Source organism: Scomber scombrus, chromosome 7 (genome assembly GCF_963691925.1).
Source record: "Scomber scombrus chromosome 7, fScoSco1.1, whole genome shotgun sequence".
Taxonomy (NCBI): domain Eukaryota; kingdom Metazoa; phylum Chordata; class Actinopteri; order Scombriformes; family Scombridae; genus Scomber; species Scomber scombrus.
Window position 1 is genome coordinate 9,584,871 of NC_084976.1, and position 13,551 is coordinate 9,598,421.

The 13,551-nt window shown below is 39.4% G+C and overlaps 1 protein-coding gene across 1 annotated transcript; it reads left to right on the forward strand.

Moving 5' to 3' along the window:
- The first annotated feature begins 558 nt into the window (after nucleotides 1-558).
- On the forward strand, nucleotides 559-13,228 carry LOC133983712 (basic helix-loop-helix transcription factor scleraxis-like). The gene is made up of 3 exons (XM_062422883.1): nucleotides 559-947; nucleotides 1,190-1,406; nucleotides 12,765-13,228. Exons 1-3 carry the CDS (start codon nucleotides 559-561, stop codon nucleotides 12,801-12,803), a joined length of 645 nt encoding a protein of 214 aa, XP_062278867.1. The 3' UTR covers nucleotides 12,804-13,228.
- Nucleotides 13,229-13,551: the final 323 nt, after the last annotated feature.

Genomic DNA, 13,551 nt, shown 5'->3' on the forward strand with positions numbered 1-13,551 from the left:
AACTGCTGCCACAGCCTGGGAGTCGTTTTTGCCATTGGGAATCGAAACACACAAATATAGAAACAAAGGACCAACACAGTGGTTTAGAGAAGTGAAGAAAAAGAGGACAAACTTTGACTTCCACATTTGACTTCAACATGCCATTATAATTTTGCTCTCTTCCAAAGGATTAACTCACAGAGGAACTGATCTTTGGGGATGTGAAGTGTTTTTGTGAATGAAGTAAGAGAGAAAGGCAAGAGGAACCTGGGACCTGCAGCCACCTGTGACACAGCAGCTCTGCGATCAAGTCGCCGATACTTTACTGGATCAACCAACCGATACTTTACTGTTAGTGAAGGGAGGTTATAAACCAAGCCTCACTCAGCGTATGACTCACCTGGCATAACAAGTTTTACAAAAAAAAGAGAACTTGGGGGTCAAAAAACAGTTGGTGGTTGACATCTTTAGGCAGCACCATCAACTTATTAAAGCAGCTTCCAACAACAAGCTTGCAAGCCAATCAGGAAGGTCTCCCCAAGATTGACCTGTAGCTGTCAAACCGTTGCTACGGTGAAGATGACATTCGCCATGCTGCGCACGGCACCTCCCGCAGGCCGCTTCTTGTACGGCGACATTGCCCTCCTCTCTGAAGATGATGAGGAGAACGGGAGTGAGGGTTCAGGCTCAGAGGACCGTAACTCCTCCAACTTTCGCCTGTCCTCCTCATCCCCATCTGCCTTTCACATCAAGATGAACAGGAAGAGGAAGCTGTGCGGGCTTGGAATGGGCGGAGGTTGCGGAGGTATAGGGGACATTATGGGGAGGATCGGCCCCCCGGGCTCATCTGGCGTTGGTGAGGTCCGCCAGAGGACCGCAGCCAATGCTCGTGAGAGAGATCGCACCAATTCTGTCAATACAGCATTCACAGCACTGCGTACGCTCATCCCCACCGAGCCTGCAGACAGGTACAAAGCAACGTTAAACTGTCTGATGCAAAAAATAACTAAAACAATACTGAAAATGAATTTATATATTTATATCTATGTCTTTGAGTTGGTGTCCAGGAAGTGGCTGATCCATATTTAAAAATAACATTTTGAATATATGACTAATGCTAAAATGTTGTGTCAATGCATGATCAATTTGATCAAATTCTGATATTTTTTCTTTATTAATACAATAAATCTCATTCTTATTCCATGTTTAGGAAGCTGTCAAAGATTGAGACACTACGTCTGGCCAGCAGCTACATCAGTCATCTGGGGAACGTCTTGCTCCTGGGTGAGGGGCTTCATGACGGACAACCCTGCCACACCCCCTCACCACCGTTCTTCCACGTTAACTCCTCCCCACCCCGAGGATCTGACCAATCACCTCAGCCCAAGCACATCTGTACTTTCTGCCTCAGCAACCAGAGGAAAATGGTGAGCGTACAAAAATAATAATCCAACAAGCAATAAATAAATGAGAGACATCGGTGGAAAAAAAGGTCAAATAAAAAAATAAAATTCAAATAGTGAGCCTTCTAATCAATAGTAAAATCAATATTTTATTTAAAACCACATTCAATGCAGGGAAATATGCAAAACAAAAACATTTATAACCAATACATTTCTTTATGTAATTTTCAAATGCTATAAACAGACCACTTAAACTGTTTCTTTCCCAGAATTAAAGGAAAAATAAATGAACCAAAGCAAGTCAAAGACAAGTTAATCGTAGCGGAAAAGCTTCTTTCTGGAAACTGTGTGGTGGTTTAGGGTCAGTTTGAAGTTTAAAGCTGACCTGAGATCAGTGACTGTGCCTGTAAACCTGATTGGCCCTGAGGGACATTAAAAGCAGAAACTCTTTAAAGTCCTCTTTTGGGGTGAAGGACTGTGTGTTATTGTACTGTTGGGGGTTAGTTTTACTCGAGCAGGTGTCTTGAAAGTTTGAGGTGATTTCTGCAACTCGCTGGACATAACAGTGAATAGAAGTGTTTGTTTTTCGGTCAGTGGACCTAAGAGAGAGCTCGGTAGAGAGGTGGTGCACAAACTCAAATGTGAAAGGTCAAACAGCGTGAAATCTTTTTTACTGTGACAACGTCAAAATGTGCATGACCGTTGTGTAAAAACTGTCTTAACCTAAACTTTGGCATTTCTTTCTTTTCTTTTTTTAAATATATGAATTTAAAGTTTACAAGGGTATTTATACAGTGGGTGAGATTTATGACCGGGAGCCCATGAAATCCATCCAAAACCATGTGTATAATTTCAAGAATGCATTGACGTCAGCCTGAGTATGAGGTTTTAATCATAACTCCTGAAGAACTGACCTGAGATACAAAGATTAGTAGCTTTATTCCACTGACAATGTTATATGTGCACTTTGACCACATATTATATGTATCAAGAACCCTTTCCAAAACCACTTTCAGAGTATTATTTTACTTACTCGTAATTCCATTGACGAAAACAGCAAAAAAATAATTTTTCTTCAATGATAAAAGCCACAAACTGTCTGATTCTTCATTTCAGTGACAGAGATAGCATTTTTTGTTGCCATTTTAACTGTTTTTACACACTTCCTTCACTGCTGCACTGTCAGTCAATATCTTAATAGAGATAAAGAAAAGGAGAACTTCATCCAGTGCACGGTTCAACTCAGGTTTGATTGATTTAGCGCAGGAAATAGATGTAATCGAGAACACTCTCAGCATAAGAAAGTCGTCAGTCTGATGAGGAATAACAGCCAATGAAGAATTTCTCTCATCAAATTTATACGACTCCAGCTCCTCTTCTGCAGACACCGCCAGTCTGCGGAGAAGATGATAGAGAGGTGACGTCCACTCAACTTTTCCCCCTCTAACCTAGCTGCTGCCCATTTAGCAGGATTTATGGGTAAGGAGCTGACATCTGGCAGACTCCCCCGTTACCCCAGCAGTGTGTGAAAGCTAATACCCTCCTCAGTGTCTAAACCCAGAGACCCTTTAGCTGGGGGATAACCTGAGTCTCAGCAGTGTGTGAGTGCCTCCCCCTCTTCCCTCCTGCCTCCCCTCTGTACCTCTGTGCGTGAAAGCCTAGACGTCCTTGGTGTCTAAACCCAGACACCCTCGGCTGCGAGATAACTAGCCTGAAACCTGTCTCGTTCTTTCTACATCTCTCCTCTTTCTACTTTTCTTTCTGCCTCTGTCCTCTCTCTCGTCCTTGCTCTTATACTCTGCTTCATTTAACTACCTCTCACCCAGTTTCACTTTTTCCTCTTCAACTCTTCCCCCAAGCTTCCACTGCTCCCCCGCCCCTCCCTCAGCTCTATGTGTCTGCATATCGATCAGCCTGGTGGAGGTCAGAGCTGTCAGTAGGAGCTGTGTAATACTATCTGCTGCTGTCAACCTACTGCTGCAGGATGCATGACTGACCTGTAAATGCATGCTGGGCAAAAAACAATTGTGAAACATTCTCGTGTCAAGAGCCTCAAACGTGGAGACTTTGAGCTGTTTCCTATTAGCTCAATAACAATTCAAAGTTTTTTTGTTCTTTATGATTTATTGTCAACATGCATTTACTGATTTCATTTAGTGCACTGCAGAGTTGAGGGCAGGTGAAAGACATTATCTCCTGACACTAATGACAAATGAGCTAAAACGAGAAGAAAAGATGCGAGATTAGATGAGTTAACAACTGTAGAAAAAATAAAATTAAAAAGGAGCCGAAAATCAACTCAGCTGAGGATGTAAATCTTTAAAATGACAAGCACAAATACAGCTATAGTTTTATTAAGAAAAAGAAAGCTCAGTAGTTTCCCAAAACAGCTGAGCACTGTAGGTTTTAGCCATGGTTTCACAAACGGGAGTAAATAGTGAATTTGGGCACTATTTTCTGTGGTGGATGAATACACATTTGAAGCCCTTCTGAGTATTTACAGAAGCAGGATGGTGGATGTGGGATTTATTTAAAATAAACTATAGCGCCCATGTTTATGGAAATGAAGGAACGGGTCCCCCAGTGTAGCGGTGTGACTCATTTATGCGTTTTTAATCATTTTTGGACAATAATGGAGCTCCATGACACAGAGGAATAAGATATATCACGCTTTTGCTACACAGACATGCAGAATCAATTAATTGTTGGTTTGTCCCTCATCTTATTACATTAGAAATTCCAGTATTTTGATTTTATAATAAACATATATCCCCCTGTGAACATATTGAATGTACAACTGCCAAATGAAACACATATCATTACTTTAAAAGTTATTTAAGCAGAAAAATAAGGGAAGCCCAGGTTCACCTGGCGTTTAAATGGTTAACTATGATTGGCAGAATCTGAGACCCTTTCATTTTCGCTGGAAAAGTGGCTATACAGTGAGTTTAAGTGGGCTAAAGGGCAGAGTCAGTGCTGGTGATTACAGAGAGGAAACGATTGTGAAGGTAAAATGAGACTTTGTGTCCTGAGTGCTCTCTTTGTATGTTTTTATGGTCATTGAGGTTCATCACAGCTGTCAAGTCTGGTTAGACCAGCCACTTCAATTATGCTATTTCCAATGTGGGAGAGGGTGAAAGTGAGAAAAGTATACACTCATTTCCTCTTATTATGTGTGCATATAGTATAACTATTTCAAAACAAACAGTCTTGTTAGTGATGACTACTGCTCTGAGTGCTAAACTTTTACATATTCAGAGGAATTAGTAATGTGATTTCATTATACTGTCGTCATGATTCGGAGAGGTCTTTCATATGGGTAAAGGATGTTTCGTGAAGTCCTATTTTCTTGTTATAGTGGGATGGTTTTTCTGATATTAAAGGTAAAATGTCACCTTTGAACTCTCAGTATAAGCTTGGAGTAATATTAGATTTTTTTTACATACAGAGACCTGTTTAATATCTATTTTGCTGAGATAAAATATGGCTGTCTTACAAAAAAATCTATTCTGCTGTACTTCTGCTCGCTTGCTTTCCCATCATCAGGTAGAGCCACATACTGTATCTTATCGGAAGCCAAGCCTTGAGCATCCACATTTATCATATACATTTTTGACTTAAAAAAAAAAAAAGTCTGCTATGGAGCACCGGCAGTCTGGTATGGACAAACATGGAGCGCAGCCCTCGCATGCTGGTGCCTTTGATACATGTAGTTTTAAAAAAAGGGACACTCATGATGGCTACATCTGTAAATGAGATGTACAGGGCTGAGGATCGAGGATTGAGGTGTGCTGAGGCCTGCTTAAATCCCTTCGCTGTCTGGTTGATTGATGGAGATATCCTGTGCTAGGCCTCTCTGCCTCTGCTGATCAGTGCAACTGTCAGGTGCCTGAACTCAACCTACAGCTGCGGCACTGCACGATCGTGGCTTTTTAAATTATCACAGCTTTATTATGTACAGCCTTTTTTTTGCTAGGAGTCACCTTTAATGTCCTTGAAATGTGTAGTACCAATTGTGCATCTGATGTAGTGGTTTGGTGACATCAGACTGCAACGCTGGCCACAAACAAGTGCCATATTAATATTACTCATGGACCCATATTTGATGATTTTTTAATAATTCTGTAATACAAAACAAAAACAGAAAGCTTTCTCAAATGTGCTCATCTATGTACTTTTTCATCCGACGGCTAAACACTTGGAGCATTTTTACAGTTTCCTCCGCAACTTTGGCTTATTCCTTTTGGCCCGAAACAAAGAGAGGGCCAATTCAATTCAATTGCAAACATAAACAGAACTGTCAATTCATCTGCCAATAACAGCGTCATGCTGAAATGTTTCCTTATAATCTGAATATGACAGGGCTTTCATGCCAAACATTTTCCAATATTTAAAAGTTAAAGAAGCTCATTTGATGAATTGAAAGAGAATTTATATGTTTGGAAACCAAATAAAACTCTGGCAAAAATCTAACTACTATTATACTTATAGTGCGGTTGCTGTAAATAGACTTTTGTTCCTTTGAGATGGTTAAATTTAGTTAACAAGCATTTAAAGGCACAACCCTGATTTAATTCTGACTTAAAGGAATCTTATTTATTTGTTTTTTCTAGAAATGAAAAATAAATGTGTGAATTGAGTGAAACAGCAAACATAACAAATTATGTATAGTGTTCCTAATTTTATGAACAACTCTAATTTACATCTGATTTCTGTGGGTGGCTGGAAAGCAGGGCGTATGGAAAGACACTAAAACTGCAATGTGCAATTGGAGTGACTTATCTCTACTTGTGCGTGTGTGTTTGTGTGTGTGCACGCATGTGTGTGTGTGTGAGAAAGAGAGTGAATCAATGTGAAAGAGTGTGTTTGACTCTAATTGTGTGTGGATATGAGAGAAATAGATGTGTATAAGATGGATGTGAGTAACACAGTGAGTGAAATTTTGTATATAACCATGCATGTATACAGTCACATACGCACACACACACACACACACACACACACACACTCACACAGACACACAGACACACTGGCTGGCTCTCTGTGTCTGGAAGTCATTGGCAGTGTGGAGCGGAGCAACAAATGAGCTAATTGTTCTGTAAATGATTTATCCTCTGCTGAGGCCTGTAAAGCCGGTGTTTAATTCAGCTGCTGCTATTAGAAACACATTGACGTTGAGCTTTGATGGTGATCTTAAAGAAGCCTGGAAACCGCTCTCAGTGAAACGCCCTCTCTTCTTACACACACACTCACACCCACACATATGACAGATATACACACATGCGAGCACGGACTGGAATACATGCATGACCATGGACCCACACACGCTCGTATGCAGCACCACACTCAGAGACTTTTATCGAAATCGTGTCATTCTGGTTTTTCTAGTCTTTTCAGCCAGACGCGGATCATTGCTTCTTTCAAGACACCCAAAAGAAACCATATATGATTACTCAGTTAAGGAGCCCTGGATCACGACTCTGCTTTCAACACTTTCTAAACTAATGGTGTGCAGGAAGTTGTGGAAACAGAGAGAGAGAGAGGAGAGAAAGAGAGAGAGAGAAATAGCCAGAGACTTGGCGGGATAATCAACTCAGCTATTTATCCTCCAGTTTGGACAGTTGGTTTTTCGACTGTGCTGAAACTACACTTTGCCTCTTTATAGAGATCAAATGAACCATGTACCTATGAGAGCTTAAATGCATGGATAGGACATGTGCAGGAGCACACTAATGACTGTGGTTTTTACAGTCATTTGGTTATTAGTCTTTCAGTGGAAAAAAGCATTACGTCACTTGTGTGCATGGAGTAGACGTTTCAAGGTCATAGATGAAAACTCAATTACCCTCATTTACTGATGCTGCTATTGACGTGGAGTTAACGTTTCGTGCCCCATGAGTGAAAACTTCACCGGTTTGTTTCTCATTTCAAGCTATGCTAATGAGGTGCATCGAAGGTGGCTAATATACTGGATTTAATTTTCACATATATTCTACCCACGTTTGGTGTGTGTGTGTGTTAGCCTGGATAGCCGTCATGCGTGGACCTGTCTGTATATTTTCAGCACAGATGGAAGCAGTTAAACCCTAATTTAACACCAACAGAAGAAGTCGGGTCAGATAACTAACAAAATCTATTAGTAAAACTATCATTCTGTTGTCATTTCGTCTTCGGGGAGAGGGCTGCTCGCTGAGCAAATTAAAACAAAAATACAGACAACTGAGCCAGGAGGCACAGAGCAAATCTAAAAGGGATCTACAACACAGAAAAGCAAACCTGAGCAGTTTCAAATTGTGCAGTTTCTTAAAACAATATTCATTGAAGCTAATGGCATATTGGCTGATGCAAGGTGCATATCTTAGCAACGATGATAAAGTGCTGTTTAGTGCATAAAGTAGCACAATTAAGTCATCTGAGGCCGATGAAAATGAAGTCAGGGAGTCATTATAACAGATTATTAAACTGTGGGAATAATTAAATGCATGTGTGGCCGGCTGGTGCGAATTACATCTGATTAGGCAATCTAAGATAAATCAAGTGTTTTTCAGAAGCCATCAGGATGCTTATTAGCAAACCACAGTGAGCATGAAGTACATGTCTGATGTATCCAAGCCACATAATGGCAGACTGCGGCTTATTTGGTGTGCTAGTTAGCTTAATTTAAATGTCTGGATAACTCTGATGTGTTATTTATTGCAGCATTTGAATGTATGCCTATACTTTTCTGCAGTGTCATCGCTGATCATTTATGAGGGTAATTACAGCTTCTATTAGGCACTCGAGACACTGATGCTTATTCACATATTTTCACTCGATAAACTAAAGGGATATTACCAGTTTTCATTTCATGCTTGAATACCAATCTCCTTATACGATTGTCGGCCAGTGCCCAAGTGGAATTATTTTTTCCAACCAGTCATTCCTCTCCTCGTGCAGCCAGAAACTAAATTAGATGTTTGTATTTGACAGAATGGCTTAACGCAGGAAAAGAGAGAGCGAGTGCATGGAAAATCCAGTTATAGGTAAAGGAACGGCCCGGATTGAGTTTCGGAAAAACGATATTAAAGTTTGAATTTGTAAAGTTGATAAGATGCCTAAAGAGAGTGTTTACTACCCTCACATTAAGGTTGAAACAGGCTTCTTTCACCTTGATAAAACAATAATATTGGTCCAGTGTGGTAATATCATCATATCGTATCTAAAGTAAACATCATCAGGTAATCGTATTAGTGTCGGACAAATCACCCCCCTGGGAAGCCGGTGGTATGTCTGTGTGTGTGTGTGTGGGTGTTTGGAAGGAGAAAGAAAGAGAGAGCAGAGATGTCATCCGACCATGCTCTATTAGTCTTCAGGAGATTGTTTTGACTACCAGTCCAGCCCCAACGCCCCCCTGCTCCTGTTTTGACTGAACCAGCTACACTCCAGCTGAACCGCCTTCATCATCTACAGCTGTGCCTTTTTTTTTTTTTTTACTATCGCTCAGCACTCAGAGCAAGCTGTGGGACGATTCCTGGTGATTTTATGGTAATTTGATGTAATTTGGTAAATCATCGAATTGTCATGCCCAGTTTTACTCATGTACCCAGTTTCTCAAACCTGCCTAAATGACTTTAATTTTTACTGATAGATACCCATATTTATAAAAAAAGAAAAAAAGAAAAAAGCATTATAACAAACACAGCTATATTTTGTCATCCAGCTGTTGGTTTCGTAACACATACGATAAAGTATGTGTTAGTAAAGAGCACAGTAACATTAATGGGAGCAATAGTATAGTGAGGCCAAATGTGTCTCTGGCTGTTTTTGAAATTATTTACTCATTCACTACTCACAAGGGAATCTTGGACTGGACTGGATACTACAGATTATTGTTCTCATTTGGTAGCCAAAATGTACTTTTTTCTTGTCTATCATACAATGCGTGATGGTTGAACTGTGGGATAATTTGAGTCTGTTATATGCAACCCTGTCTCCTAGACATTCCGTTCCATGTGTCACTAATTTGTTTGTCAATTACATTTGGAGGGATTTCCTGGCTGGATTAGGCAGGGTTGACAGATGAGTGTACAAAGTGCAGAACTTGAGCTGACACTGGTGTTTGCACTCTTTAGTCCTGCATTTTGTCACTTTTAGGCAACAAAGCACTTCGGTTAAAGTCAGTGAAAGAGCAAAGACAATTGTTTAAGCATGAAACATATTTTATTTACTTAATTAACATTTATCCACATACCTTGTTGTGATGTTTAAACAACTTCAGGGAGTTTGAGTCTAGCGCGGGATCTTTGTTGCATGTAATACCTATGTCTCACTCCCCTTGTTTCCTGTTGCCAGTTACTATTTTACCTTGTGAGATCACGACATCATGAGATCACACAAGAACCACCAATGGTTTGGACCAATCAGCATGAGATTCTTGCATGATCTTGTGATCTCATGATCTCATGAATCCTGCGGCCTCACAAGGTAAGATACACAGTGACAGACAGATAGTTAATCCAATCTACTGCTAAGTAGTTTTTGAAAGTACCTGTCCTTTGAGTTTCCAAGATGACTTTTCAGATATTTCTGTGTAACAAACCATTCGCTGTGTCAGGTTAGTAACTGTCCAATAAAGACAAAAGGTGCCAAAAAATCCAATAAAACTCTTTAGAACATGTAATCCATGCAGCATTAATTTTTTGCCATAGCAAATGAGTTCATTGATATGACTTTTAAGAGACAGGTCTGTAACATAGGTTTTAAGAACTCTCACTACACATTCATACAACAAACAATTTTAAAGTGGTAAAGACACTGTGAACTATACTGTACATTGTGAATAGTGAATGATTGCAGATTCCTTGTTAGATTTCTTGCTGTATAATTACTTCCCAATCGTGCAGATATTTCTGTTACTGTTACTGCAAAAAACATCTCAATACATAAATATACCTTGAAATAAAAAGGAAATACACCTAAATGGCACAAGAAATGGAATCTTTGTAACATGCAGCCTATTTAAACATAGCTAAAAGATTTCTACTTGCGTATATAATAGAAAAAATGATAGCGTGTGCTCATACGTGCACACGTAGCCAACGAAACAATGGTAATGGTTCGTGTTTAGATAAAGGAAATCCAATAATGATCCTGGACTCTCAATCCAGCTGGAGGAAGAATTGACAATAATAGTTCCTGTGTCTCCTCACACTCACCTCAATCAGTGGGAGTACCGATTCCTGTCCAAATCCTATGATCTCATTCTCTCATTACCGCCTGATACCCTTCCAAACACCTACCCACCTTTGTTGATGTCAGTCAAACGGATTTTTCCAAACACCTACACCTTATGCACGGTCTGAGAGGAAATGTGTAACAGGTGTTGGGCTGATGAGAGGAAGGCAAAGGGGGGCGACCGGGAGGGTTAGTTGAGACGATATGAGAGGGGAAGAGAAAAGTCACGAGAGGACAGGAGTGCAGAGGAACACTGGTGGAAGAAAAACTAACTTAAAGTGACACTTTTGAGCTAGCTTCTACTGCATATGAAATGAAGTTTGCCTGTTTTCATTTATAAAACTTATTTGTCCTTGAAAGGAAACTACAAATGAGGTTATGACAGCCTTAGATCCTTTGTAAACTATGAGTACGAAAACAGTATGAAAACATTAGCTCAGAAAAGTAATCAGCATAGCAGGGATGACATACGTTGCATATCGCTCAGTGGGCTGTTCGATAACAGATGACTGTTGCTTGAAGAGCTCATGGTAGCTAAGCAGAGGTTAGGTGAGGGGGGAAAATGTGATGTTATTTTCCTGGCCAGATAGAGAAACTCTCCTCACCAGCCAGGAAATCAAGGCTTCTCTGTTCTGATACCACAGATAAATGAGAAGCATATCATGCACTGCTGTCATAGATCAGCTCAGTGTCCAGACTATAATATAATTATCAACGATCTCTGCTACCAGTGCATATAATCTACTGTACAGACTGTGTTTGTATGACTTTACTGCATGAAGTCAAGGTTCATTCACTGTTTTCAACTTCAGAACCGACGTTTATATAAAACCACATATATTTATTGAGCTAGTGACTGCAGTCCTCCTCCCACATATGACCGTTTTTGTGAGCAAAGTTCTGTACTTGGTCTCCTTTGCAAGTTCCATTAAAGTCCAACTGAAATTAAATTGTCTTTTTAGTCTACGACAGCATACATTACTGCTGGATAAATCACTTGTCTTGTGTTTACCTTTGATTAAAAAAAAGAAGAAGAAAGAAACCAAAAGGGAGAAATGTATGGAAAGTAATGCCGTGGTGTTCTGTCATAGGTTGAGCAGATGGTCACACTGAGCCAGATAGCATCCTGCTATGTAACACAACAGCCACAGATTCTCAACAACATCCTACATTAGCTTTCCTGCTAAAGTCTCCTTCTTATCTAACGTACAAACATGAACATACTTGTCCTGCACCCAAGCTTGTTGAACGAAAACTGCATTGCTTACGTTGTTTAGCAGTTAGGCCAGATGTGTAATCAGCTTTTTGGCTGCAGAACATTAAACAGCACGTAAACGTACCTGGAAATGTAACTTTGGTCCGGTAAGATGCAGGTTTGGTCACTGCTTTTCAAAATCACATTAATGACACAGTGTCCAGTAGAACACTGTTTTTTGGTAGAAATTACTGCTTGGATTGTTTATGGACAGTCTTTTCTAGTGCAGGAAGGGCTGACACACTCATGTACAGCACAGGAGTCATTTGAGGTGGTGGGTGTATCATGGGCGTAGAAAGAGCAGTGATTTGAGGCTCTTGAGACTCAAGATCAGGGTTCACATTTGGTCAGGGAAAAATTGTTTTGATTAAATCCAAGTAAAGACAACATTGTTGTATTTTAACAAGACCAAAACCTTTCCCTAATATTAACTTAATGCTTTGAATTTCCTAAACATGAAAGAAAAAGTCTTCCTCATACCATGATATGAGTGAGTATTGTATTGCAAGACTGGATACTGTAGGAAAACAAATCCAATATGTTGCCAGTAAGCAGTTTGCTGATATTTTCAATATCAACACATCGGCACAATTTTGCAATACATTAATTAACAAAGTTTTATTTTTATAAAAATAAAAACATAATCCAGTTGTCCTGCTGCAAATCTGAATCTGAATCTTGAGTTTATTATGAGGATATGTTAGCACTGTATACTCAGTTCTCTTTATAAGAGAGTGGGAGGTCTAACAAACAGTGATAAAAAGGTGTAGAGTCTGAAATATCAGAAATGAGAAATTATTAAAGTGTAAATAACTGAATTGACCTTTTTTAAAACTTTATCCAACCTTATAAATGTTAATGTAATGTCATTGTTGCTCTTGATGATGTGAGATGTTGTTTCTTCTCTTTTGCAGAATAAAGACAGAGACAGGAAGTCAGCCATCAGAAGCTAACAACGCGGATACACACCACATGGAGAAAATGCTCGTCACTTCAACATCGCTGGCAGTTTTTTTTTTTTTTAAATACTGCAGCTTGAAGACTTATCAGACTTGTGATGCGTTTCAGAGACTTTTGATGGACTTCTTCAGCACTTCCAGGACTTTTAAAATAAACTTTAAAAAGCAATTCTTTGTGTAGACTTTTTACAGTGCTTTACAGGAACTTTTTAAGGGTACTTTTAAGGGGCTTTCTCATGTTTATCAAGACCATGAAGAACCTTTATACCAACACTTATAAGGGGCTTTTTACTGTATTGTTCCAAGACTCAACAACGGTTTATTCAGAGTCTAAAGAGCTTATGGCACATAATCGAAAAACACAAAAACCTATGAAAGACAAATTTGTATTCATCAAAAGCTGTGTGTTATTAATGTGTAAACTGTAATATAAATGTATATTTATGTGACATAACATTATATAATGAAAATATGTTATTTAACAGGCATATCACATTCTTGACAAGATGCAAAACATTGGCTATTCACACAGTTTATGGCATTCTTTGTGATGGTTTCAGACAAAAAACGCTGGAACTAATGTGTTATTGATATTTCAACTAATCATTTTGAAAGTGCCTCATGCTGGAAAATAACTCAAGATGACCAATACATTTATGTATATCTGGAAGTAAATTTCATTCATATGTTGGTTGTATTTTGAACAGATTGTACCTTGTCGTAATTCTCCCCAGTTCCACCC

Excerpts from the sequence above, each read along its gene's own strand:
- LOC133983712 (XM_062422883.1), top strand. The coding sequence starts at position 559 with ATGACATTCGCCATGCTGCGCACGGCACCTCCCGCAGGCCGCTTCTTG. Across the intron at positions 948-1,189 it reads CCCACCGAGCCTGCAGACAG|GAAGCTGTCAAAGATTGAGA; the intron begins GTACAAAGCAAC and ends TTCCATGTTTAG. Across the intron at positions 1,407-12,764 it reads TCAGCAACCAGAGGAAAATG|AATAAAGACAGAGACAGGAA; the intron begins GTGAGCGTACAA and ends TCTCTTTTGCAG.